General features: G+C 45.4%; 1 protein-coding gene across 2 annotated transcripts in view; it reads right to left on the bottom strand.

Annotated features, from left to right (window-relative positions):
* ppp2r2ba (protein phosphatase 2, regulatory subunit B, beta a) overlaps positions 1 to 23,962 on the bottom strand; it is a gene marked incomplete at both ends in the record, with an annotated part of 36,169 nt that continues 12,207 nt past the window's right edge. Inside the window, 10 exons of one of the 2 annotated variants that reach the window (XM_079167703.1) lie at positions 1 to 156; positions 538 to 661; positions 744 to 835; positions 1,397 to 1,566; positions 3,720 to 3,884; positions 4,092 to 4,269; positions 6,705 to 6,817; positions 7,756 to 7,921; positions 8,694 to 8,791; positions 16,480 to 16,549. In XM_079167703.1, coding sequence (XP_079023829.1) covers positions 1 to 156; positions 538 to 661; positions 744 to 835; positions 1,397 to 1,566; positions 3,720 to 3,884; positions 4,092 to 4,269; positions 6,705 to 6,817; positions 7,756 to 7,921; positions 8,694 to 8,791; positions 16,480 to 16,549 — 1,332 coding nt within the window. Of the gene's footprint in view, positions 157 to 537; positions 662 to 743; positions 836 to 1,396; positions 1,567 to 3,719; positions 3,885 to 4,091; positions 4,270 to 6,704; positions 6,818 to 7,755; positions 7,922 to 8,693; positions 8,792 to 16,479; positions 16,550 to 23,962 lie in introns of those variants that run through there. The other variant, XM_079167702.1, reaches the window with a different exon arrangement.

Genomic DNA, 23,962 nt, shown 5'->3' with positions numbered 1-23,962 from the left:
TTAGTTGACCTTGTCTTGGAAGATGTAGAGGTTGTTGGTGGCCGCTACTGCGATGATGTTCTCATGGGGGTGCCATGTAGTGTGAAGGATCTTCTTGCTGAAGTCTAGGCTGTCTACACTGATCTCATCCTTACGACGCTTCCCGCCGACGCACACCTGGAGGACAACAGTAGGGAGAGAGATGCTTTAGGTTATGAGTGTGCACCCATTTTTAACGCATAAGTTCACAAAGATTTCAGTGATTTTTAAAGCAGTATTTATTTATGTTTGCCCACTTGGGGGCACCAGAACGCGCTGTGAAACACAACACTGATATAATATCACCTCATAAAGTAGATGTGGCAAAGAAGTTGGCAAACCGTTGCTAGGATAGGATTGGATATAATCATAATTATACAGTAGCTTATCTATGAAGATTCACAGTCATCAGGATATCTAAACAACACTCATTTGAAGCCAAGTTGAGGCCCTGGCAATATAGAACAAATCCAGATGTCTTAGGCATCAGGTAACTTGTATTGATGAGCGGTGCTGTACCTTGCGAGGCTTCAGAATGGCTCTGGGTTTGCTGTTCTCCCTGGACGCCTCCAGTGTGACGTCCCGTTTAGTGTTCCGGTCAAACATTCTGAAGAAATTGTTGTAGGAGCCGGTCATTATGACGCTGAGGAGGAGCAGAGGAGAGCGGAGGGTTATTGAGATGGTTGGATGCATGGATGCATGGATGGATAAGAAATAAATCTCACCTGTCTGATCCGTTCCAGACACACTCAAACTTGTCAAAGATGCAGTCATTCTCATACAGAGAACAGAGTTTGCCACGTAAATAGTCATGCACCTGAAAAACAAATCAGAACATGAAGTGGCTGCTGGATCAGGATCACGCTTTCCCAGCACCCAAAGTTCGTCACATTACCTTTTTTAAGAGAACAACCACACAACCTTAAGCTGCACTGCCATATGCTCTAGTTTCAATAATCCCTCCAGACCTGGTGACCCACGCTAAGATGCTAGGTAGCAGGTGGAACTGGACAGAGAATCCCTTGAGCCCAGCTGATAGCCTTATCAATCATGACCTGCCCTAAGATGGCTTCCCCTGATCACACAGGGTGGATCTGACCCCGGTGACCACGCAGTGGGAGGTTTTGCCCTTCAGGTTGCATCAGCGCCACCACTATCTGTCTTTTTGAGAACAGTCGGCTCAATAAGCCCTCCCGGGGTAATTGCAGAAGATGACACGGTTACGGATTGGCAGGGGTGACAGTGAAACAGGATTATGTTGAGTGATTACTCTGAAATCAATACGTTTTGATTTGATCCCGGCCTAGCTGTTATTTAGGATTATCTGTGGAGCCTTCGAACTGTCCAACAGGCACATTAAAGCAAGACGAAGGCTTACCTGGTACGTCTCTAGTGGTTTGTTCTCCATTTGAAGGTCCCACACCTTGACAGTGAGGTAGTCTCTTGTCATCAGGTAGCGCCCGTTGTGGCTGAACTTCACGTCAGAGATGGACGAGATGATTTCAGAGAAAAAGGAGCGAGTGGAGGGATCCTCTGGTTCCTCAAAGTCTACGAGAGAAAAAAAACAAAAGGGGGTCATCATCTGACAGAGAAAACACGTTCTACACCGCGGGAGGTCGCTGCTTAAAAAGAGATGTTTTTTTTCCTCCCGCAAGACTTTTTCATCCTTCGCAGCGAGAATAAAACAAAGTTGTGTTTGGGTGGTGGGGGCCATCATTAGCGAACAATAACAGCCACAACAATGTGGGGTTTTTGTGCAGCAGCTGCATCTCTTCACTGTATTATTTCTCTGTGTGTTTAGGGAGAGAGTCGTGGGTCAGCATGCTGGGTAAATATTGGTTATGATTCATATTGATTCTGGCAGCTGCTGATCTGTGTGCAGGCCAACACGCTGGGGATAAGAGCCAGGCATTCCATCGTTAGCTGTCAAGTTATTGTCCCCCCCTCCTCTCCATTGCTCCAAAAATGCCCCCACCATTCTCCCCCACCCCTCCCCTCCTCCTCAGCTGAGGCCTGGAGAATGGCTCTGTGATGTGTCAATGGGGGAGTCTACCGAGGGATGCGGTGGGAGAGATGAAAAAATGGGGGGGATGAGGAAGAGATAAGAAAAACAAATCAATGTCAAAGTGCTGGGCCCATTTGGGCCCTGCTGGATTTGTGTGTGTGTGTGTGAGTGTTTGTGTATAAGCAGGTGTGTGTGCAATATGTGCATGTATTTATGCATGTGTGTGTGTCCCTGCCCTCCCTCCCGTCCCACTCCAGGGGTGTATAATAGGGTCCCCGGGGAGTCGGCATGGTCCCTCTCTTTCTGTCCTGGGGCTCAGCGCTTTGGCAGTCCTCCCCTATCCCTCCATCCATCCTCAATCTAACGCTGACTGATCCCAGCAGCCTCTCAGGTTTACAGGTATGGGAGGGGATGTGATATGATTGTGTATTTTATGTGGAAGGTTCAGGAAGTTTTGTGTGTGTATATGTGTGTGTCTGTGTGTACGTCAAGGGAAGGAGAAGCTGTGTTTTTGAGTGCATGCGTGGGAGGGATGCGTACATCGCTCTGAGCTAAAACAGCGTTCATGCAGTGAGACAGTAGGTCGGTATCAGCAGACCGTGTCCTGAGGCTAACGAGAGCACCTGCCTGCTCAGCGTGTGTGTGTGTGTGTGTGTGTGTGTGCATGTGTGTGTGTGCGCACTGCAAGCACCTAATGGCACGTACATGTCGATATGAAAACAGCCGTGAATACCACAACTTAAAATTAACCCCAATATATACTCATTTCGCCTGCAAATAACTGCTCATGTGAAATTCAACAGGCCGGGTTAGCGCATGGTCCAGTGAACGCATCGATATGTCTGAGGACGTGACTGACGTTATTGATTAACAAGGTGTGTCCATGAGGGACTAATGCGATTGCTCTTAAGCCATTGATTTTCCAGAGAAAATGTCAATGTATTCATTATTCATTTGGCTTTAGAAAAGGCCATTCATTGTTTGAAACAGAGAGAATTATTGATGGGTTTTCAATCCTGGCATATTGAGCCACACAAAGGTGGAGCTGAAGCAGAAACAAATGAGTGGGATTTCGCAACCGGGGTGCCACCGTGTTGAAACATGTTACAAGTCTTTCTGTTCTCCCACTTCCATCATTGTCATGAATTTAAAGATTTAGATGAACCTGCAGCACTCTCTTCTGTTCTTCTTGAGTTAATCATCCTTATACTACTCAGCTTCACTGAGGTCAAGTTCTTTGTATTGTTTTAGGGAATTTAATGGCCAGGAACATTACAATAAAACAAATTACACACAGTGGGTTTCAGAAGACTGGCTCTAATGTCTTTTTGACTGAATGTGACCGTCATTAAAATAAATTAAAGGGATTCTATAGTTCTATTTGATGCAGTTCAACTATTTATCCCAGTAAGGGATATTCTATGCAGACACTTGCTAGATAGAAGGCTTTGAAGCAACATTTAGGTGATACAGAATATAAAACAGTTAAATGAATAAAGCAACTGTAAAAAAGAAATCCAATAATCATGCTCATGCTTGAGTTGAGTTGCCACAGAATACACAATGAAGCACCATACGATAAAGATAATACATTATAGAATATTTTCACATGAAAGAAAATCTATAAAGAAATCTTTTTGATCTTTCTTGTCACTCTTTTATCATTTTTCCCATGATGCACTCTACTTGTACTCACATTTGCAGTGTTTGTCGCAGAGCGCGGCCTCCCTCATGTCACAGAGGCGTATTGAGCCCTTGCTGCTGCTGTAGGCAAAGGTGTGACACTGCTGGGGATGAAACTCTGCTGAGGTGATCACCTCCGTCAGCTCCTCCATGTTGGCTGGCTTGATGTCCACAATGTCTGAGAGACAGGCACTAAGGAACAACTACAATCTTAAGACAGCTACTGTGGGCATTTAGACCAACACTGTGTATACCCTCAGTATTTAGCTCTGAAAAAAAGGGACACGTTTTCTGTACAAACACATTTGAATTACATGGTTACTTTTCGTCCCTTTTTTCCCACATTTCCAGTTCCCAAACACCGATGACCCGAGTGAGAGGATACTGAAGCTGCGATCGGTGATCTCCAGGTTCCACAGGTTCACCCTGAGGTCGTCGGTGGAGATGTATGTCTGAAAGTCGGAGTTGACAGAGATGGAGTTGATGTGGTAAGTGTGAGCATTGCTGAATACACGCCTGGCTGTAGCCTCAACCATCAAGTCCATTGGCTGCAGCACCGGCACCTATTGGTAAAGACAGGTCAGTTAGGTGGGGGGGGGGGAAGCACATGTAAAGAAACACAGAAAGAATATGCAAGAAATTAATCTCAAAAGCTTTGATGGGTTTTATAACACTGATCCAGTATCTTTTGTTCATTGAGGCTGGTTTCCTCGAGGCCTTCCTATTTATTTATCTGCAGATGTGCAAATGTAAATGCACATGGTGGGCATGAATCTTGTGTGTGTGAATATGAGGAATATCTTCGTGTGTGTGTGTGTGTGTGTGTGTGTGTGTGTGTGTGTGTGTGTGTGTGTGTGTGTGTGTGTGTGTGTGTGTGTGTGTGTGTGTGTGAAACACAAACAGATGACTCCAGGGATTTACATGACATTTACTCCACAAATCTTAATGAAACAGAGGCAGTGACTGAGGGGCTCAGAGGCTGTTTGATGAGCCGGTTCAATCAGACTCTGAATATCTGTTTGCTACACCGGCTACTCGGAGATCACGCCTGCCTCCCTCTCTTTCTCCCTCCCTCCCTCTTGCTCTGCCGCGTGAAACTGCTGAAGAAGTCACTCCTGCTCTCATGTTTGCATGTAAGAGAAAGCAAGAAAACAGAGAAAGTGAAGGAGGTGGAAGGAGAGATGGCCCGGGGGCATCGCTAGGCCCTGCTGAGGAATGATAACTGAACTCTGCAGAATTAAGATGAGCTCACACTCACACACACACACTCACACACACACACACACACACACACACACACACACACACACACACACACACACACACACACACACACACACACACACACACACACACACACACACATACATACACAGTGCTGCTCGGGCTTCAAAGCCACCCAGCCCCAGTCTGCATGCAGCCCCCCGTTGGCCAGATAAAACACAGACAAAGAGAGAAGGGAGGGGAGCGAGAGAGGAGAACAAATCGACTGCTTCTTCTCTTTTTCTCTCGTCCGTTGCTGGCACTGACAGAAAGACATGGCAGCCCAGCAGGCTGCTGTATCTCCATGGGTGTCACTTCATTTCCATGTCTTTCACCAGCCGTCCAGAGAGACACGGACCGTATTAACCCATAACCCTGAACACTGACAGTTACACTGTTCAGCTGGCTCCTGCACCTTTCGAGAGATTCATAGATTCTCCTCCTCGCAAAATGTAAAGCCGAATATTTTAGTATTAGATATTTCTGCTTTAAAAAGAAATAAATATTCCCTAGAAATCTATTCGCAGCATCATTTTAAAGCGCTTTCCTCTTTTAAAGCAGCAATCGGATAAAACGCGAAAAGTACATCCTTTGTGTTTTAAGGAGATACTGAATCATAGACTTTACACAATGCAAACAAAGAGTTTTTTTTACTGTTTGTTCTTTTGGCTACATTTTGGAATAATTTTTTCGAGGCTCTTCCCTTTCCTCCTCCCCTTCTCTCCCCCCCAATGCGCAGATTTCACAGCCTCTAAACAGGATTGCCACAGTCCCGGCCTGTCCTCCAGGTTGCTATGATCCCCTGGCCAGCCAGACAAAGAGGGACAGACACGCTGAACACAGCACTAATCTACTATGGCAGACACACAAACACACACATACACACACACACTGTGCTACGTGCCTGCCTGCTTTGTGTGAAAATTAAAGAGGTAGGGGAGTGATAAGACTGAGGGGGGGGGGGGGGGGGGGGGGCAGAGAGGATGATCCCTTCATGGTCTTCACCTCAGTGAACATATCGATCACTCATTCTCACTTTCTTCTGCCAGTGTAAGTTCAAAATTGTCCAACGATTGTGTGTTTTGCTGGTGTGAGTGTCATTTATCAGTGTTGAAGGTGAGCATATATTAGAGGGAAAACTGTGTCAGCTTTGACAGATGCGGTGCAGTCATACAGAATGCTTTGCTAAGAAGTTTATGTAGGCTTAAAGGCCATCATAGCATTATGACCCAATGCTACACTTTTATTTAATCAGCTTATCTGAGCTGTACGTATTTGGACTAATCAATGTGCAAACATATGATAGATCTTTTGTCACAGAAAACAAATTTCACATGTCCCAGTCGGACAAGCAGGTGTTAATTATAAAATGAATGATGGCAGTCAGTTATCTTAGCTTAGCATAAAGACTTGAAACGAGGGAAACAGCCAGCGAGGCTCTTTCCAAAGGTAACAAAATTCGAGGCTGGCTGTCTCCCTGTTTTCAGTCGTGATGCTAAGCTAAGATACCCAGGTGTCTCTTCAGGAGGCCATCAGACTGTCGCTTGATTTAGTTTTTCTTTCCATTTAAGGTTAATCTGGAATTTTCTGAAATGTTCCCCTTCTTCACATCATAACCTGATATTTGACTCAGAACATTATACACACCAGCAAGGCATGACTTGAAGCCATTTCCCTTACTCCATGTGACATTTAGGGTGGCGTTAGACCTGATAGTCTTGTGTGACCCCTTTACCCGTAGCGAGGTGATTGTCGACGGGTCTCTGATCCGTCCATCGTCATCCTTCAGGTTGTAGCCCTCCGGACGCTTGTCTCTCTCGCTGATTTTCCACAGCTTCACCGTCTTGTCTGGAATGGATACATCACACAAACACACACAGAGACACACACAATCACAAAACACAGTTAGATCGTGGCCCCACTACAGTGAATCTCAGACACAAGATGGATGCAGGGGGTTGGGCGGCCAATCTGGCATGTATCTGGTCAGGAGCCAGCGGGAATGATGAATGGCGGCTCCTGTGTACATTCGGATGTCACTGATATCAATCTACATGTTGACTACATTTCCAGGCTGCGGTATACGCTCCCCCCTGAAAAAAGCCATCTGGGCGCTTTTTCAGTTCTGCGCCACTCAAACACCAGTTACATCCCATCTTCTCTGTCTGTCTGGAGAGGGGGATGGCGGCAGCAGTCAGGTTGTTGCCTTCTCTTTTTTTTTTCTTTTAATTTCCGCTGTGAATATTGGTGTCAGAGCAGCGAGGCCATCGCCACAGGACCCTCCTCCATCTGCTCCAGCCACCGCTAGCACTTCTGCAGCAGCCATGCATGAAGCCCACAATCTGCAAGACATCTCTCTCGCTGATGTGTGTGTGTGTGTCTGTTTGAGCTGGCGTGCATGTATGGCGTGTGGTGGCACATGCTTTGATATGTGTGTGTGTGTGTGTGTGTGTGTATGTGTGTGTGTGTGTGTGTGTGTGTGTGTTCCTGCTGTGGCAGTCATGCATGAAGTTCTCAATCTGAAACGCTTCTGCTGGTGGCACTTGCTCAGTCAAGCGAAAACACGGTTAAAAAGACATTTTTATGTGATATTAATAACGTCTCTTACATCAGCTGTATATCTGACCATTCTGCAAAGTGAGAAATGAATCGTGCCTTTCCTTGACACCGTTATTGAGTAACAACAACACTCTGCCCACATCTGAACACGCTCTCATGACAGATTAATGGTCTCGTTGACCATTTTCTCCCACAGCAGCGGGGGCCGCCTTCGCTAACTGACTGACCGTTGGTGGAGAGCAGGAAGTAGGCGGCGTTCTGCTGAGGAAGCCATTTGATCTTGTTGATCTTCTCCTCAATCTCCAAACTCTTCAGGTAGTCAAACTCTGGCTCGTGGCTCTGGAATGTGCTGTAAACATTGTACTCCCCTCGACGCTGGGGCTGGCTCTTACTCTGCAAGAAGAGAAACATGGTAAGAGACTGACCTGTTTGCTGTTGACTACACAAGATTAAATTGTTGTTTCCCACAAATTTATTATAAGGACTTTAATTCCTCAACAAGATGTGCAACGTTTGAGAAAAAGAAAGCATTGCTGGTTGGTATGAATAAACATTCTTGTCTCCTTAAACTTCCCGTTAAGTCGCAAAGCTCTGATGTGTACCTAGTACAGCCCCATAGAGCCGCTAGCGTAAAGACATATATACTGTTTATATGCTTAGTTTTGTTATCGTTATTTGCTTGTTCTAGCACGGCATAGCAGCTACAGTGTTTTTGCACATTCATATTGAATTAATAGCCAGTTCCAAGATGATTTATCTTCATGGCTTCTCCATTTAATGAAATGTAAAATTCTAGATGTACAGTGCACCATCTGCACACATTTCTCTGTAATTCAGCATGACGTATTTGGTATTATTGGAAACCTTGCCATCTTAACTGGAATTCAGAATACATTCAGGTGGTTTTAAACAATGCCACTCCATGTAACATGAGTTTATAATGATAATGATTATGTTATATAATGATTATCATGATGATTAGCTTTCAGATTTTTGTTGTTTGTGGTTTTTAGATATTTGCTGTTGAATTTACAGCTAGCTATCCTTTTCTTTTTTGCTAGCTAGTTATCTAAAAGTAAACACATCAACTTCAATGTTTCAAGGCTGTCAAACCCTCTCAGCAGAAGGGCAGCATAATTAGTGTTGCATTGTTGGCATTTCCTACCTCCTGCTCCCTCTGGAAGACAACCACTCTGCCTCCTTTATCCCCGGTGGCCAACAGCTCCCCCGATGAGTTAAACTCAACCGTTGAGATAATGTCAGCTGCAACACAGGAAGCAGAGCAGAGAGGGGGAGAAAATGTCAGTGTGGAAGTATATACACAAAGCTGTCAAGGTATCAGTCAGACAGAAAGAAAGACCTTTGAGTGAGATTTGGTAGAGTGACTTCTAGAAAAAGCATGTGAGGGGAAGGGAGGGGGGAATCTCGTGACGAAATCACAGAGGACTCTCCGGCACAGATAACCTAGTTTGGTGTAATATAGGTTAGGAGACGCCACTGAATGAGTCACTGCATGATATCAACTAATTCAGCCCCTCGTCTGACTGAAGTGAGCCAATTTGTGTCATATAATTGAACTCCTGCTTTTTAAAGGATGCTGCCGCCACACTAATAACGCCATTCAACTCTCTCCTCCCGGCTGCGAGACCCCGTGCTGCTCAGCGACTCTCCTGCTCCTTCATTAAAAAACATAAACCTTGAAGCCGTTCACTTTTTGCAGCTGATATATGTCTATGCATGTGTAGCACACTTTTTTTTCTTTCTCCTTTCAATCTATGCAGTGCAGTCAAAAGGGGAGCAAAAATATAGGAGCAATATGATATATTTGCTATATAAATATACAATATATGTCTCTGCATAGCTCCAGTTCCTCCAGATGCAAATAGCAGACACCTACCCTTAAGGAAGCTCTTCCTCTCCTCCTCAAAGACATACATCTGCCTGGATTTAGGAGAGGCTAATGGTGACTGTAATTATTATACAGCCCCGGGCTAAAAAGGCATAGCATAATGTCTGTCACACACACACACACACACACAAACACACACGCCACAGCAGAGGCTAGCCCTCTGTTTAACAGTGACAATAATATTAGACAGACAGAGAGAGAAAGAGAAAGAGCTTGTTGTTTTGTACCCCCCCCCCACGCCCTCAGTGGACCTGCTACTGGCGGAGCGCTGAACAGGAGAGGGGAATGTTGCCATGGAGACCGTTTCCATCTCTAGCGGCAGTCGGAGGGGTGTGTGTGTGTGTGTGCGCGTGTGCCAATAGCTCTCAGACTTAGTTGCTGATGCTAGCTGTAATTCAGCAGACAGAGCGGATGCTGCAATAGAGTGAAAACCTGCTACTGTATCTGGGGGAGTGTGCGCTGTTCAATGCAGCACACAACTTCAGACAATAGAGTCCCTGTAGACGGGCTCATCTCTTCACATCAAGCTGCTGTGCATGGTGGGAATGACTAAGTGTCTTCGAACGTATGAGTGTGTGTGTGTGTGTGTGTGTGTGTCTTTCCCTTGTTTCATTTAATTGTTGACGTGAAAGACACCAGAGGGATTCTTATGTCTATGTGTTGATAATAGCTTGAGGTGTGTGTGTGGGTGGGTGTGTGTGTGTGTGTGTGTGTGTGTGTGTGTGTGTGGGATCCTAATCGTATTTGAATCTAGAAACTAATTAATGTTTCACAGACAAGACACACTCTGACCTAATTACATCCACGGAGTACTCCACTGACACACCATATCATTGTTGCACACACAGATGCCGTAGTTATCTCTCTTTCTGTATCTGCATGCACAGATATGTGGATTACCCCTCCACACACTCACACACACACACACACACACACACACACTGGTCACCAACACCATCAGACCAAAGCCACTGCTGTGAATTGAATGGAATCAGCGTTGCAGTCAGCGTTCTCGAATCTTCTCTTCTCTTTCTCTCACTCTCTCTTTTTGCCCTCTATACTTTTTTTCTGCCTCCCCCTCTCTCCTCCCCTCATCATCAACCCATTAAGTCGCTGAGGAGAAACAGCAATTGATGGGCGCCATTTAACGAGTTTACACACGAACATGTCCTTCAATCATCTCGCTGAATGAAGAATCGGTGGGAGCCAGTGAAGCTGAAACTCCCGAGTAACGTGATGGAATGCTTCGCCAAATGAGTTTTTCCTCATGCAAATGTATTCAAAGCAGACCAGGCAATCTATTAACACCTCAGTCACTGATGGAACTGTGTCAAAATGGCAACGTACAGTGTTTTCAAATAAACTTTCATTAAAGGAAGCGAGCTGACTAGCAGGTGGGCGTGGTCTGTCGTGATTTCCCCTCGCCACCAGATCCGATTTCTATTACGTGAGCATCAGCAGGTTCCAAGTGAACTGGTAGTAGTAGTAGCAGCAGGTTGGCGATCCGGCTGATCACATGTGTACTTACACATACAGACACACACACACTATCTCTCACGCACAGCTTCATCAGCCGACCATAACCAGATGAGGCCCATAAATCCTGTGGCAAGCCAGGTCTGACACAGACAGGTCAGCGCTTCTTGATGCATCAGAGGGATGCTCGAGATAACACACATCCATCACCAGTAATAACACAGACAAAGCCGGCTGTACTGTGATGTGTGTGTGTGTGTGTGTGTGTGTGTGTGTGTGTGCAACTGTGTATATGACTGAAATAACACAGGCTCCTATCTGTTTCTGTCCACAGATCTGACCCTCAATAACTCCCCTTCGGCATGCAATATAGAATCGAGACTCAAACCCGTTGGATGGAAACATAGATATGCATTGATTCTGGAATGAAAAGCGTGCACGTGGAGCCAGAAACGCAGGGCGGGGAGCGAGGATATTGAATGTATTTATAGACGCCCGTGCATGCAACATCTATCACGCATAACAGAGAGGGCCACTAAAAGAAAAGAGGGGGGAAGTCTGGGGAGGTAAGTAGGTCGATAAAAGATCGTACAGTGCGTCTCATCAGTACAGACTACAGCAAAGACCAAAATAGGAGCACCCTGGCTAACCTCTAGACAACATGTAATCCTGTCAGGGGTGGAAAAAAAAACAAATAAACAAACTGAGGGCTTGATCCTGTGGCATTGGCGGGTTGTGTAAGACAGTCAGACTCAAAATGGTGTAGCTGCATGGAAAGCTAGCTTGCGTAAGTGGTGTGCAATAATTCCAGGTTAAGGGAGGGACGTGAGCAACATGGTGTCGTGTAAATGCTTTGTTAGCGGTAGACGTGGAGAGGAGAGGAGAGGATTACGGCTCTTGTGCTGAGCTGCCTGCGTCAAAGGATCAGGCCGGGGGATAATTCAGGTCTGTTCTCGCGCTCTCTTTCCCTCGCCGCTCTTGTCCCTCCGATATGAATCAATCTGCACTTTGTCTTTTTTTCAGAACCATGAACACACACAATTCGATTCACCATTTCCGTGCCGAATAGGCGACTGGTAACAGCTTCTTTCACGCCACAAACAAGGTATATCAATCGAAATGCTTAATAAACCCTGTTACCTACTGGTCCGGTGCCCGACCATATGATTAAGGCTTTATTAGGCTTTAATAGCTGCACACAAAGCAACAGAGCACAATGCAGCTCTCTTCATCTGAAGAGCATGAGTCTTTGTAAGATCTGGAGTGAACAAGCTAATTAACCTGATTTCTCCAGGATCAGCCCCTTGAGAATGAGACAGAATGTGTGTGTGTGTGTGTGTGTGTGTGTAGTCTTTCTTTTGTGTGTGCGCGTGTGTGCTTGCTTTTCTGTATCCCCACACTCCAGGGAGTTGAGGGTGAAATGGGCGAGACGTGTTACTGCTTCACTTCTCACACTTCATTAACACGTCGGCGTGGCACACACCTGACTACGGACACAGGACAGGACAGGGCGGAACGAGAAGAAGTGGGGGAAAGCGGTGAACTCGCCGATCGATTCCTGAATGCGCTCACATGAATACCAAGCGAGATCGTTTGAAATGCTTGTTATTTGGTATTCTCTTAGAAATTGAAGATGCAGGAGGGGGATGGTGGGGAAGTGGGGGGTGCATAGAATTATAATACGACACCAAAACAAAAGCTGTCTCTACCCTCTCTATCTGTCTGCGTTGCTTTGGTGTGATCCCTTTCATCTTCCTGTTGTCAAGGCTGGAGGGAATCAAACATTAGATGGCTGCTGAACAGACTGAAACCCTGTATCTGCAGTGACCTTATCACCAAAGCATGAAAGGGTCCGAGTGACGCTGCTTCCTCGACAGGACACAGGAATTAGCCATCACAACTTACAAATGTATCCCATTATGAAGTCCAGAAAGGTCCAACAGTGCTTGACCCTCCAGGCTAGCACTGCGCCGAATGACTCGCGTACAGTACATCTATCACAGTTGAGAAATAGGATGTTTTTTCGTGATCGTCCTACAGTAGCAACACCGCGGGTATTCTTTAATAAATTCTCATTAAATTTTCATCGAGCTGCAGACTTAATAAGAAGCTAATCAGGGGGATGAAAGCAGCTGCTGAATAAGGAGTGTGACTCGCCCCAACTTCACAGCTTGCCATTAAGCACCCGCCCCCCCCTCTGCCCCCAGACAAACCCCCATACACACACAAGGACATTATCTTTCTTGCGCTATGTGCCGAGGCGGTGTTCGGGCGTTTTGAGTGTTTCGCAGTGAATAATGGATGGGACCTGGGGGTATGCTGGGCTAAATCTTTTTATGCCGGGGTCCTAAAGTGTGGCCCCAGGCCGTTTGCCTTGGCACAGGCAACCGTAGGCGGTGCTCTGCTCTCATCAGCAGCTGCAGTTAAAGGCTGTGAGCTCTATGTTGCGGGACTGCATCAGTATTCGGCGGGTCTAGAGGGGTCACATCACACACAAGCTTGTACTCGCATCAGACAGACACATAAGCAATCAGGGAAAATGAGAGAAACGAGGGGGAAGGGGGAGAGAAGGTGGAAGGGATTACATGTCCTACCAATAGATCTTTAGGTCATTGTTCCGGTAGCTAAATTGTAAAGGACCAGAAATCAATACCAAAGCAGACATTAGGTTAGGTGCCCTGCCTCACAGCGAGGAAGCCATTTACATTTCTACACCCCAAGTGGTGTTGTGCTCTGTGACAATTTCATCCATTAAAGGAACATCCAAGGCGCAGATTATGAAAATTAGCTGAGACTCATGTTGTAGCAGCGTAACAGTCCATTGACTTAACACACACTGATATACACAGCTGCAGTGAGACACACACCATTCATTTTATCACCATTAGCAATGTGTCATCTGCAGGCTGCTGGCGAATGCAAATCAGACTGTAATGCCATTTTCTTTCATCTAGACAACAATGATGAATCTGGACATTTTTGCATTACGGTTGAGAAGACTTTTTTTATTTATTAATTCAAACTATGGAGGAGCAGCACAGCTTTCCTCACAGTGTGCGGACATACATATCAACTCAATGTAGCCGCCCACTGACCCACTGAGGCGTGGGATTGGTGCAAACCAAAGGTCAGCGCAAGTGACATCATTAAAATGTGACATCATTAAAGTGTCCTGCTGCTGTGGGCAAGCACGGCCTGAGGGAAATCCCATACCAGCCCGCCACCACTGGGACCTGTGTATGTATGTGAGACTGTGTGTTTGTGTGTGGTCTGAACGGACCGAACCTGATGGAGCATGTGCACTTTGGTGAATTTATGAGGACCCAGACACTGGGATGTATGATCTTTGGCTTCAGACTGACTTCATACCACTTTAGGAGACACGGATGCGACCATGTGAATGGACACACACACACACACACACACACACACACACACACACACACACTCATTCATGGTATATGAGGTGTGACGATCAGTCGTAAATTACAGCAATAAAAAATAACAAAAGTAGACGTTCCTTGTTTGAAAAGCACAGATGGGTCGCAGACCAGACAGTCCTCTGGTTTTAGGGGACACATTTTACACCCTGGGCAACTCTCAGCCACTTTCTCCTGCTCAGATGAATGGAAGAGTGAAACAGAGAGACAGGAAGAAGCTGGAAGAGGAAGTTCCCCTCCTGTTTTTCATCTCAGCGCCCACATCAAACAAAGCTATCCATCACACCCAAACCCCCCCCCCCCACACTTCACTTCTTCTCGCTCTGAACCGGTGACAGTGTGTTTAGCAGTGACAGGGACTCATCTGTAAGAGCAGGAGCGGAGCAAATGATGATGCTCTCCCATATTTAAATTAAGAGGGGAAAAAAAACACTGAGGAAAGGAGCAGGATGTGAAAATGAGACTTACTGTCTTCTGAGCTTTGACTTTGTCTCTCCTCTGACCTGCAGTGGCATCAGTAACCTGAGCCCCCCCCCCCTTGCAGCCACACATAACCCTCCCACAGCCCATTCTGTACCCTCCACACCCCTCTATTTATTCAATTCTATCAAAATACTTGGATCATTTGTGAAGACGTGCTATTTGGTTGTTTAATTATGGGCTGCTCCTTCATATTTTAAACTGAAATATGTTTCTGTTTGGTCAGATTTTCAAACCTTACGGTTGGGAGCTGAAATGAAAGAATAGATGGCTCCCCCAGTGCTGCATAGACTATTATTAAAAATGATTAAAACTGTGCTTTTGTGGATCAATAAAGACCACTAAATGTACTTATTCCAAATGCAGCACAACACCTAAAAATCAACTATTTACAGTACAATTAATGGAAAGAAAATAGACATCAACATATACACGACAGAAGTTGATTGAAATCTTGTATTAATCTGGAAAAATAAGTATTGGTGTGTAATTTAGAGGCAACGTACCACGTACCACATGCCAGTATGTTTGGCCTGTAAAGCAAGTCAGTTTTTCACTCAGTTGAATTTATTACCAGCATTTCTAATCAGCACATCAGTTAACATTTAGAACCAATCTGCATAATTAAATAAAGTTATTAGAATCAGTGAATGGGGACCCACATATAATTGATGTATGACAGTGTTATATTGGTAAATCAATGTTTTATGTTGACCAGTGATCTAAGCAGCTTGTGGGGCAGAGGTGGAGCTGATTGGTGGAACTGACATAAGGGAACTATTTTGCATCAATGCATCAAGGGGCTGATGTGTGGTCAATGAAGAGGAAACACACATGTGGGCAGGAGCAGTTTAGAGCTGTGCTGCTGCAGAAAAAAAAAGCTATTGTTCAAAGCTCCAGTTATAAGCATGTACAGTAAAAAAAAAACATTGTGTGTGTGTGAGAGAGAGAGAGGGAGAGAGAGAGAGAGAGAGAGAGAGGGAGAGAGATACATCATTTACTGTACTGCTTCTTGAAATTAGGGCACCTTCTCTGACTAATTATTTCAACAAGTGAACACAGAAGGAGGAAAACACGTTTCTTTCAGCAATAATGCATAATTTTGAACTGATCACATACTACACAGCCCGCAGACGCCGAGGCAGCAGTAGCCTACAGGAGGCTTTATTCCATTGCTGCTCATAGTCCACACAGATTAAAGCCCTGATTCCCCTCGGTCAGGATGGTCATCCCAAAATAGCAGGCGTGACGAGAAGCCACCTCATCATCTCCTGCTATTAACACCACACGCTATGTTACAAGCTCCATGTTGATGACACATGACCGGAATATTCCTTTAATACCCTGATAGCAGATTACAGTGTATTTGAGGTGATTAAATGCGCATTTACGCACATTATGGGCCAAACAGCGTTGCTATAACGCCTAATGTAATATATTTATTTTATCACCCAAACCATTTATATAGGCCTATACGAGATATTTGCCCAATATTATTTTTTTTCTGATTCCTTTAATCTTCCTTTGCAGTGACTTCTTTTTGCCGTGATATTAGCATCCTTCTAGCTGCAGCCTCAGGTTATTGTACGTGACGGTAAAAGAGCTTAAAAATGAGTCCCAACTCCCAACATCATCTGTTTAAATACCTTCGGTTGCATAGTTGTGGTCGCGAAGGAAGCTGTTGTTGATTTTCCGGGTGTCACTCTCCTCCTCCATTGATAAATCGGCTCGTTCGGGATCCTGAAAGCGGCAGACCTGCTCCCATCCTGCCCGGTACCGTCAGCAGGCGGGCTGTGGTACCAGCGGGGGGCCTGTCATGGCTCCAGATCTCCGGTGTAATCAACACAGTCACGATCAAATACCTGTGATGATGATGATGATGATGATGATGATGATGTACGGGCAGGTCCTGTCCACACCTCAGGGCGCATCCAACCGCCCACCGTCCGCGGCGCAGTGACAGTGCCGATTCCAGCAGTGGATTTAATACTCTAATAACGATAGCGCATTAGGTCCCCTGCTTCAGAGACATATCCATCTCCCCGAAATATTAAAACTATGCGGATTTTCACTACACAACTGGTCAAAGAGAGAAAAAGAAATGTCCTGAAGGTGGCTGAACCCGCAGCAGCAGCGCACTTCGTAAATCTCTCGTGGAGGATTTGAGTTTAGGAAGGGTAGATTTGCCCCCTCCCAGCGCCAGCGGGGCGGGCGGGATTATGCGTCAACAAGCTTGCTCCGATCACTTCACTATTTCCATGTCAGCCTCTCAGCTCCGCGCATCGTCCCCAGAGTGTAGCACTGTTCGCCTTCTCCGTATCCAAACACTGCAGGGTCTCCTCTCTCGCTCTCTCTCTCCTCCAGTCATTCATTCACCGGCGGTTGTGATCCTGGCTGCTCAGCTGACTCACAGTGCACAGAGCAGAGAGCTGTACTGTAGTTACCCACTGTGCTGCTTCTGCTGCTGTGCTTCAGCGATTGAGGGCCCCTCCCATGCTGCCTGGCGGCTGGCTCTTTAAAAAGCACAAGCAGCAAATATGACGCTCTCTCGATCCACAGACACAGAGGAAGAGTTCATATTCTGCTCGCTCACAGCTTGATTACCACCTACAAGGTTTGGTGCGTGTAAAGCCGACAGCTTCCTTCTGGTCTGGTAGCAGGTTGCCTCTTAAGCCCGGTAGATCCTGCATCACCATCCCTCCATCCTGCTGCAGAGGCATCCATACATCCTCGCAGCCAGCAGATTGAGCACTGGGCCTATACTTTCTATATATGCCTCCCAAAGAGCAGCCGCTAACGGGTAGAGAGAGGACATCAGAGGCTTTATAAGATGTGTTTTATAGGAAGCGCATGATGTGGCACATTTCTGCCCCAACGCTTGAGATTGGGGCGTGAAGTTCGGATTCGGAGAAATCCGGGCAGAGAGGGACACAAAGGAGAGAGGCGAAGAGGATGAGTTGTGTAAGGGAGAAGCCTGGTGAGCAACAACGAGGGACAGAAACGAGGGCAGAAGAAAATGAGAAATCCCAGACGCTGATTAATTAGATTAGCAGGGCCGCCGTCTGCGCCTCTTACTGGAAAGATCTCATCGAGTTTTATTAACCGCACACACAACAAGCCTTCTTCTGGTCAAGCCATAAGCTTTGATGAGTGTGTGTGTGTGTGTGTTGCATCTGTGTGGCTGTGCGCACAGTGCATCCCTGCCCATCCCTGCCCTTATCTACTCACTTTACCCTAAATCTCTCAGGGTCCACAAAGGGACAGGGTATCTCCCCTGCACGAGCCTCAACACACACAGTCACACACACACACACACACACACAGAGATTGTGAAGCCCCCTCTCCTAAATGCATTAGCTCTCTAATCCATGGGACCATTTGCACATCCAATCCTCTGCTCCTGTGCTAATGGGTATCTGGCTGTGAGGGCGGCAGGCTGCTCGTAGCTGAAAAACAGGGCCTTCCTACACATGCTATTTTACACCCCATCACCCTCCAACCTCCATCTCCATCGGAATACATTACAGGGCGGTATCCATGCAGCGGGATAATGAAGTTTGCTCGAGCGTCTGCGAGGGCCTGTGATTCACATGCTTCCATATTTACAGTCCTCTGCCCCCTTAATGAAATCTGCAGAGAAACTCTGCCATCCTTGACCCTCTCAGATCTGACTGAGTGGTCAGCGGTGCTTCACATCTCTATCAATATTTAAATAGGCTTTACAAGGACAAAAGAAGCACAGAGCGTTCCTCTTCCGCAAAAGACTAAGTTACAGCTGAGCAGCAAGACCGGATGAAATTGAAATGAAATCAGTGAAAACAATGGATTTAGTAGAATGAAGACGCATGGATGAGAGGCTCAGGTTCATCAGATTTTGTTGGGAGGCGTGGGGGAAAATATGAGGCGGAGAGACAGACAGATGAAGGGCCGGGGTGGCAGCTAAAGGCACCGAGATATTTGACTGTATAATGAGGGAATAAGTGGCAAATGCTGCTCGGAGCTAGAGCCTGGGATCAATCGCCATCTCCCTCCCTGCCTCTGTCCCATTCCCTGTGCATATATGCCAATCTCCTCTCCCCTTAACCCCTTCCACTTCTCTCCCCCCTCTTTCCTGCCAAGTCCAAATGTGACCACCCCGGCTCATATACCTATGGAAAGCATCTCGGAGAAACAACCGGGACCGGAAAACCACTCGCTCTCAAATCGATTCACGTGACCTCGCAAGTGAGTCGATACAGGCATAGTCTAAGACCCCTCACACCAAATGCCTCGAGTTTCTGCCCCCCCATGGCTCATTTAATGCTCCCTTCCTCTTCCTCCTGCCACTTGTACTCCTCTGCTACCTCACTCCTCTTGCTCATTACACCCCGTCTCCCACTCCGCTGGGTAGGAGACCAGTCACGGCGCGTCTACAGCCCAGCGGCTGCGTGTCAGGCATGCAGTAAATGCTCGGGGGGCCACCGGAATTGGAGAGCGTGTCCTCAATTCTCCTCGATCGTATGGACAAAGTGGGTTAAATTAGTCTCTAGCAGCCCAAACATAGGGACACGATCACATGGCAATGATATTTTAGTCATGCCCAATTGCTTTGCTTGATGTGTGGTAATTGCTTGACCTGGGGATGCCGTTGTGGGGCTACAGGCAGCAAAGACGCTGTCTGCATACCAAGCAGCATACACGCACACACATGTACACATGGGTATAGATATTTCACCACACAGCACAGTTGTACTCCACCTTCACTGCATTTCCATCATAGTTCGAGATTGCAGTCATTGGCTATATCGACCTCGGGAAAATGTCCGGTTTAAATAGGTTAAACTATTGATTATTTTCCTCCAGTTAATCCAACAAATATGAGATAAAGATAAATCAATACAATATCTATTTAAGAGTCATACTTAATCATATTTTGAGATGCATATGGTATAACTAATGGAGTTAAACAGTTAAATAAATCACATTTGTTACGCAAATCAGTCCCTGACATTGTATCAGATACCATTGAACACGAGAGATGCTACTAAATTTGCCCAAAAAGATATGTTTTGTAATGTTTTGTAATGATTGAACGTTTGATTTTCAATTGTTTTCCAGACAAAAATAGACCATAAACATATATAGTACGTCTTCTGTAGCATGTTTGACAGTGTCTATGGGTAGGACTAGGGGTGGGTGATATGTGGAAATGTAATCTTATATTATTAACAATCAATTTTGCAGGTATTTGGTCATAAACTTTGAAGAAGTCAGTATCCTCTGGGGACCAAGAATGTGTGTGCACAATCTCATACCAATCCATTCAATAGTTGTTGAGTTATTTCAGTCTGGACCAAAGTGGTGGATTGACGAACCAACCAATATTGCCATTCATAGAGCTGCTTGCATGGCTAAATAATCCATACTGTCATAAATAAAGCATTCCCGCTATTTGATTTACAATGTAGAGATTAAAATGAATAGCTGCCACAATGTAAAGCTCTGACAGCAGACAAATATATATTATCTCATGACATATACAATAGTGCCCAGCTCAATATGAGAGGCACAAAAAGATGAAATTGAGGAGCATTTTGACTGCAGGTCAGTGGTTTTGGGGGGGGGGGGGCAGTCAGTCTTCAGATTCAATCGAAAGCTGTCTTTAGCTCCCTTTATTTCCAGGTTTATTGTACAGTCACTAAATGTCAATATTACTATCTTCAGGATAGGTCAGGGTACTCGTAAATGCCACAATATGGCATGTGAGTTGTGTGATACTGTGCTGTGAAATAATACGGTTTATGAAAAAGGTATTTCAACTCAATTTGAGTCCAGATTGTTGAAGCTAGTGATGGGACTTTTAAAAAGTCACTTTCTTCATCTTTGCTGGACAAGGATGGATGGAAGCCTATTTAGTGGCTGAGCTGACTTAATATGACATCCCTCAGTGAGACAAGCTAGCTGAGCTACAAAAGTCATCGTGGTTGTAATTTTTACTGCCTGTCCACAGCTTTTAGATCTCCTCAGTTATTTAAAGAAATGGGGATCATTCAGCAGAATGAGATTCTCACTTCAACCATCCATTGCCTTCCATTAGCCATGCAACCCACCCTGGCATTAAGAGGAGCTAAACACATGGGGGGTAATAGGATTGCCCTGGCCGTCCATCTGTCAGGGGACTGAGCAGCAGCAAACCCCGGGGATGCAGCACCCATGGCCTGGATACACCTGCTTAGTCTGCCCTTTCTTTTGCACTCTCCTCTCTGGAGATATTAATTCAGTAATAAAACATAACCTCTGTGAAAGTAAAACACATCCATTCAAGTGTATAAATGCCATACGGAGTAAGTAAAATGCTTAAGAAATACGCGCTCTGTGAGAGTCTATAACCTTCTGGCTTAAAATATTGTAAAATGCAGCTACTGTTCTGTTAATAGAGTACAGATGGAGATGCATGGCAGTAGCTGGTGAATGAGGAGCGCGGGGGTGGGGGAGGAACACAGAAGAGAGTGGAGGGGCCTGCGAGAGGGTAAGGAGAGAAAGATAAAAAGATGGCTGTATAGTTTTGGTAGGGGGCATTAAATCAAGCCTAGAGGCTGTCCCGAAATCAGCGGGCTTTACTCTTATTGTCATTCCAATTACAGGATGAGACTAATGCTCCATTGCTCGGAGACTTCAGACCAGCAGGATTGGATTTTCTGTTTCCCCCTGACTCTCCTTTCCCCTCCCCCAGCCTTCCCCCTCTCTCTACCTCCCTTGATAATTAATTAATTGAAAAGAATGCATGTACAATGATTAGCTCAGGACGGAGCATTTTGGATGAACATTAATCAACTGAAATGATTTTTGTTTGCAGAAACGCGGCTATTTTATTAGGCACTGACACACCTCGAGGGTATACCAACGACACATATGGATGTCTATATAAGCGGGCGCCCTATCACAAAACACACACACTTGCGATTTCTTCTGCTGTATTACAGTGTTAGCAGTAAAGCGTCGGAGACATTAGCATAAAAGGTGAAGAAGCATGCACACGTGGCGGATTTAGATTTGTTTTGTGAATATACAGTCTAGTCTCGCTGAGAGGAAATGATGCCACTTAACAGAAAATCATTGAATTGTACCTCTCTGGTTGCTAGGAAACTGCAATTGAACTGGCATTGCAATGCAGCACAACAGCTGTCAACATAATTGGACAATTAAGATCTTAAAATGTCATTATTTTGGTCATATTCATCTCAATGAAGGTTCAAGCGCGTCCCGACACGTTTTCTACCAGTTGGGTTAATGGGCCGAACATGAGGAGTTCATGTTCGGAGTGAGGCTGGATTTCATTGGGGGAAATGATCAGTGATGCATTAAGGGTAAGGATACTGAAATACAACAAAGCATGGTACCGTCCGTGCTGCTTGGAAAGCTTGGACGGACACTGTGTGCGTTGGGAAGTATGCCGTATTTGTCCTACAGCACTTTCCTCTCTGTGGACAGATGAAAGACCGGCAAGAAGAAAGTAGGTTAAGCAGGTTAGCGAGCGACCACAAAGCCACCTCCCCATACATGACCAGGGATCCATGCACAGCTTATGTTCAGGACCGCGGACAGCTCTTCACAGAGCAGACGCTGAGGCAAACAGAAAATGAGGTTAAAGGGAAAATCCACCCCAAAAAATGTGACTAATAATTTATAATATAGCACAGCTCAGTTTGAACTGCTTCATAGACTGCAGAAAGATTGAATAAAATAATGGGAACACTCTTATGATAACAGCACCAATAAGCATCCATAGGAGCTTTTACAGTCCATAGCTATAAGCCCTACATTTAAATAGTGTCTTATCTCAAACAAAAACTCATTTAATGTTTCTATCAGTGTCAGGAAGTGGACCAATTCCAAAAGTCATGTCATCAATTCAAACGTGATGCTTGGTGAGACACGACATTGTCTTTATTTGCAGATATTGGTATATACTGTCAGAAATGATTGTAAAAGCACATTGGAAATTTTAAGGATTTTATAAATGTCCCCTTTAAATATTTTGTGTTACATATTATATGACTCTAGACTGAATTAAAATGATAAAATCCATGGAGACTGCAGATTTTGTGCACTTGGAGCTAAATGCTAACGCCAACATGCTCACAATTAAATTATAACATGCTGATGTTTTTACAGACATCATGTCAGCGTGCTAATATTTACTAATTAGCACACAAAGCACAGATGAGGCTGATGGACATGTCATTAGATTTGCAGGTATTTTGGTCATGAACCATGACCATGGCATTCAAATACAATTCAATACAAAATGTATACATTGAACAGTAAAATCATCTTGTTCTCCACCATCCACAGGCCCTCGCTATATTCACAAGATAGATCTATTCAACAAGGGTTTATGGTGCTAATGACAGCAGCAGCAGTGTGGATCTGACCACACTTCTGAACATGTCCACTCCCTTTTCCTGCGTACAGCGTGCCAGAGGGAGTTCAGTCATGTCCCAACCAGCCCCATGTGACCACAGAACATGTTCTCTGGGCACCTCGGCTCAAGACACACACACACCTAAACACAAGCGCACACAGCTTTATTACAATAGTCCTCACACGCACTCCGTCAACAACAAAGACATGCAAGACATGCAAGCGTGTCACACTTAAAGGCTGTAATCTCCAGGAAAATCCCATTTTGCAGAGCAGCTGCCAGCGTGGATCACAGATAGACTGTTGTCGTGGTGCCCACGGGGTGGCAAGCTGTCCATCCACGCTATTCAACTAAACACACACACACACACACACACATTTGAAGAAGAGCTTAAGGTGGGATCAGGCCCTACCACTGTGATGATAAATTCATGCAACTTGTTTTAATAGGGACATGTCGCTTGGCTCACCCAGACAGTTTCTCATTTGAACAGGGCTTAATTTGTATTGCTCAATGTATTGATCTGGCATGAGGGATATCTGTTGCAAAGTAGCCTCAGGGACTCGCCATTTCTGACATGTGTGAGGAGACCGACTGGCAAAAGTGATCGATCCATCTGTGTGTTAATCGTGCTGCGAGATGATACACAGGTAATATCAAACAATGAAATAACATGCATTATAAAGTCTTAATGGGATCTAATGTATTCTCATACCATCTACATT

Source organism: Pholis gunnellus (genome assembly GCF_910591455.1).
Source record: "Pholis gunnellus genome assembly, chromosome: 10".
NCBI lineage: Eukaryota > Metazoa > Chordata > Actinopteri > Perciformes > Pholidae > Pholis > Pholis gunnellus.
Note: the sequence above shows the minus strand (reverse complement) of the source record. Positions and strands in the feature narration are given on the sequence as shown.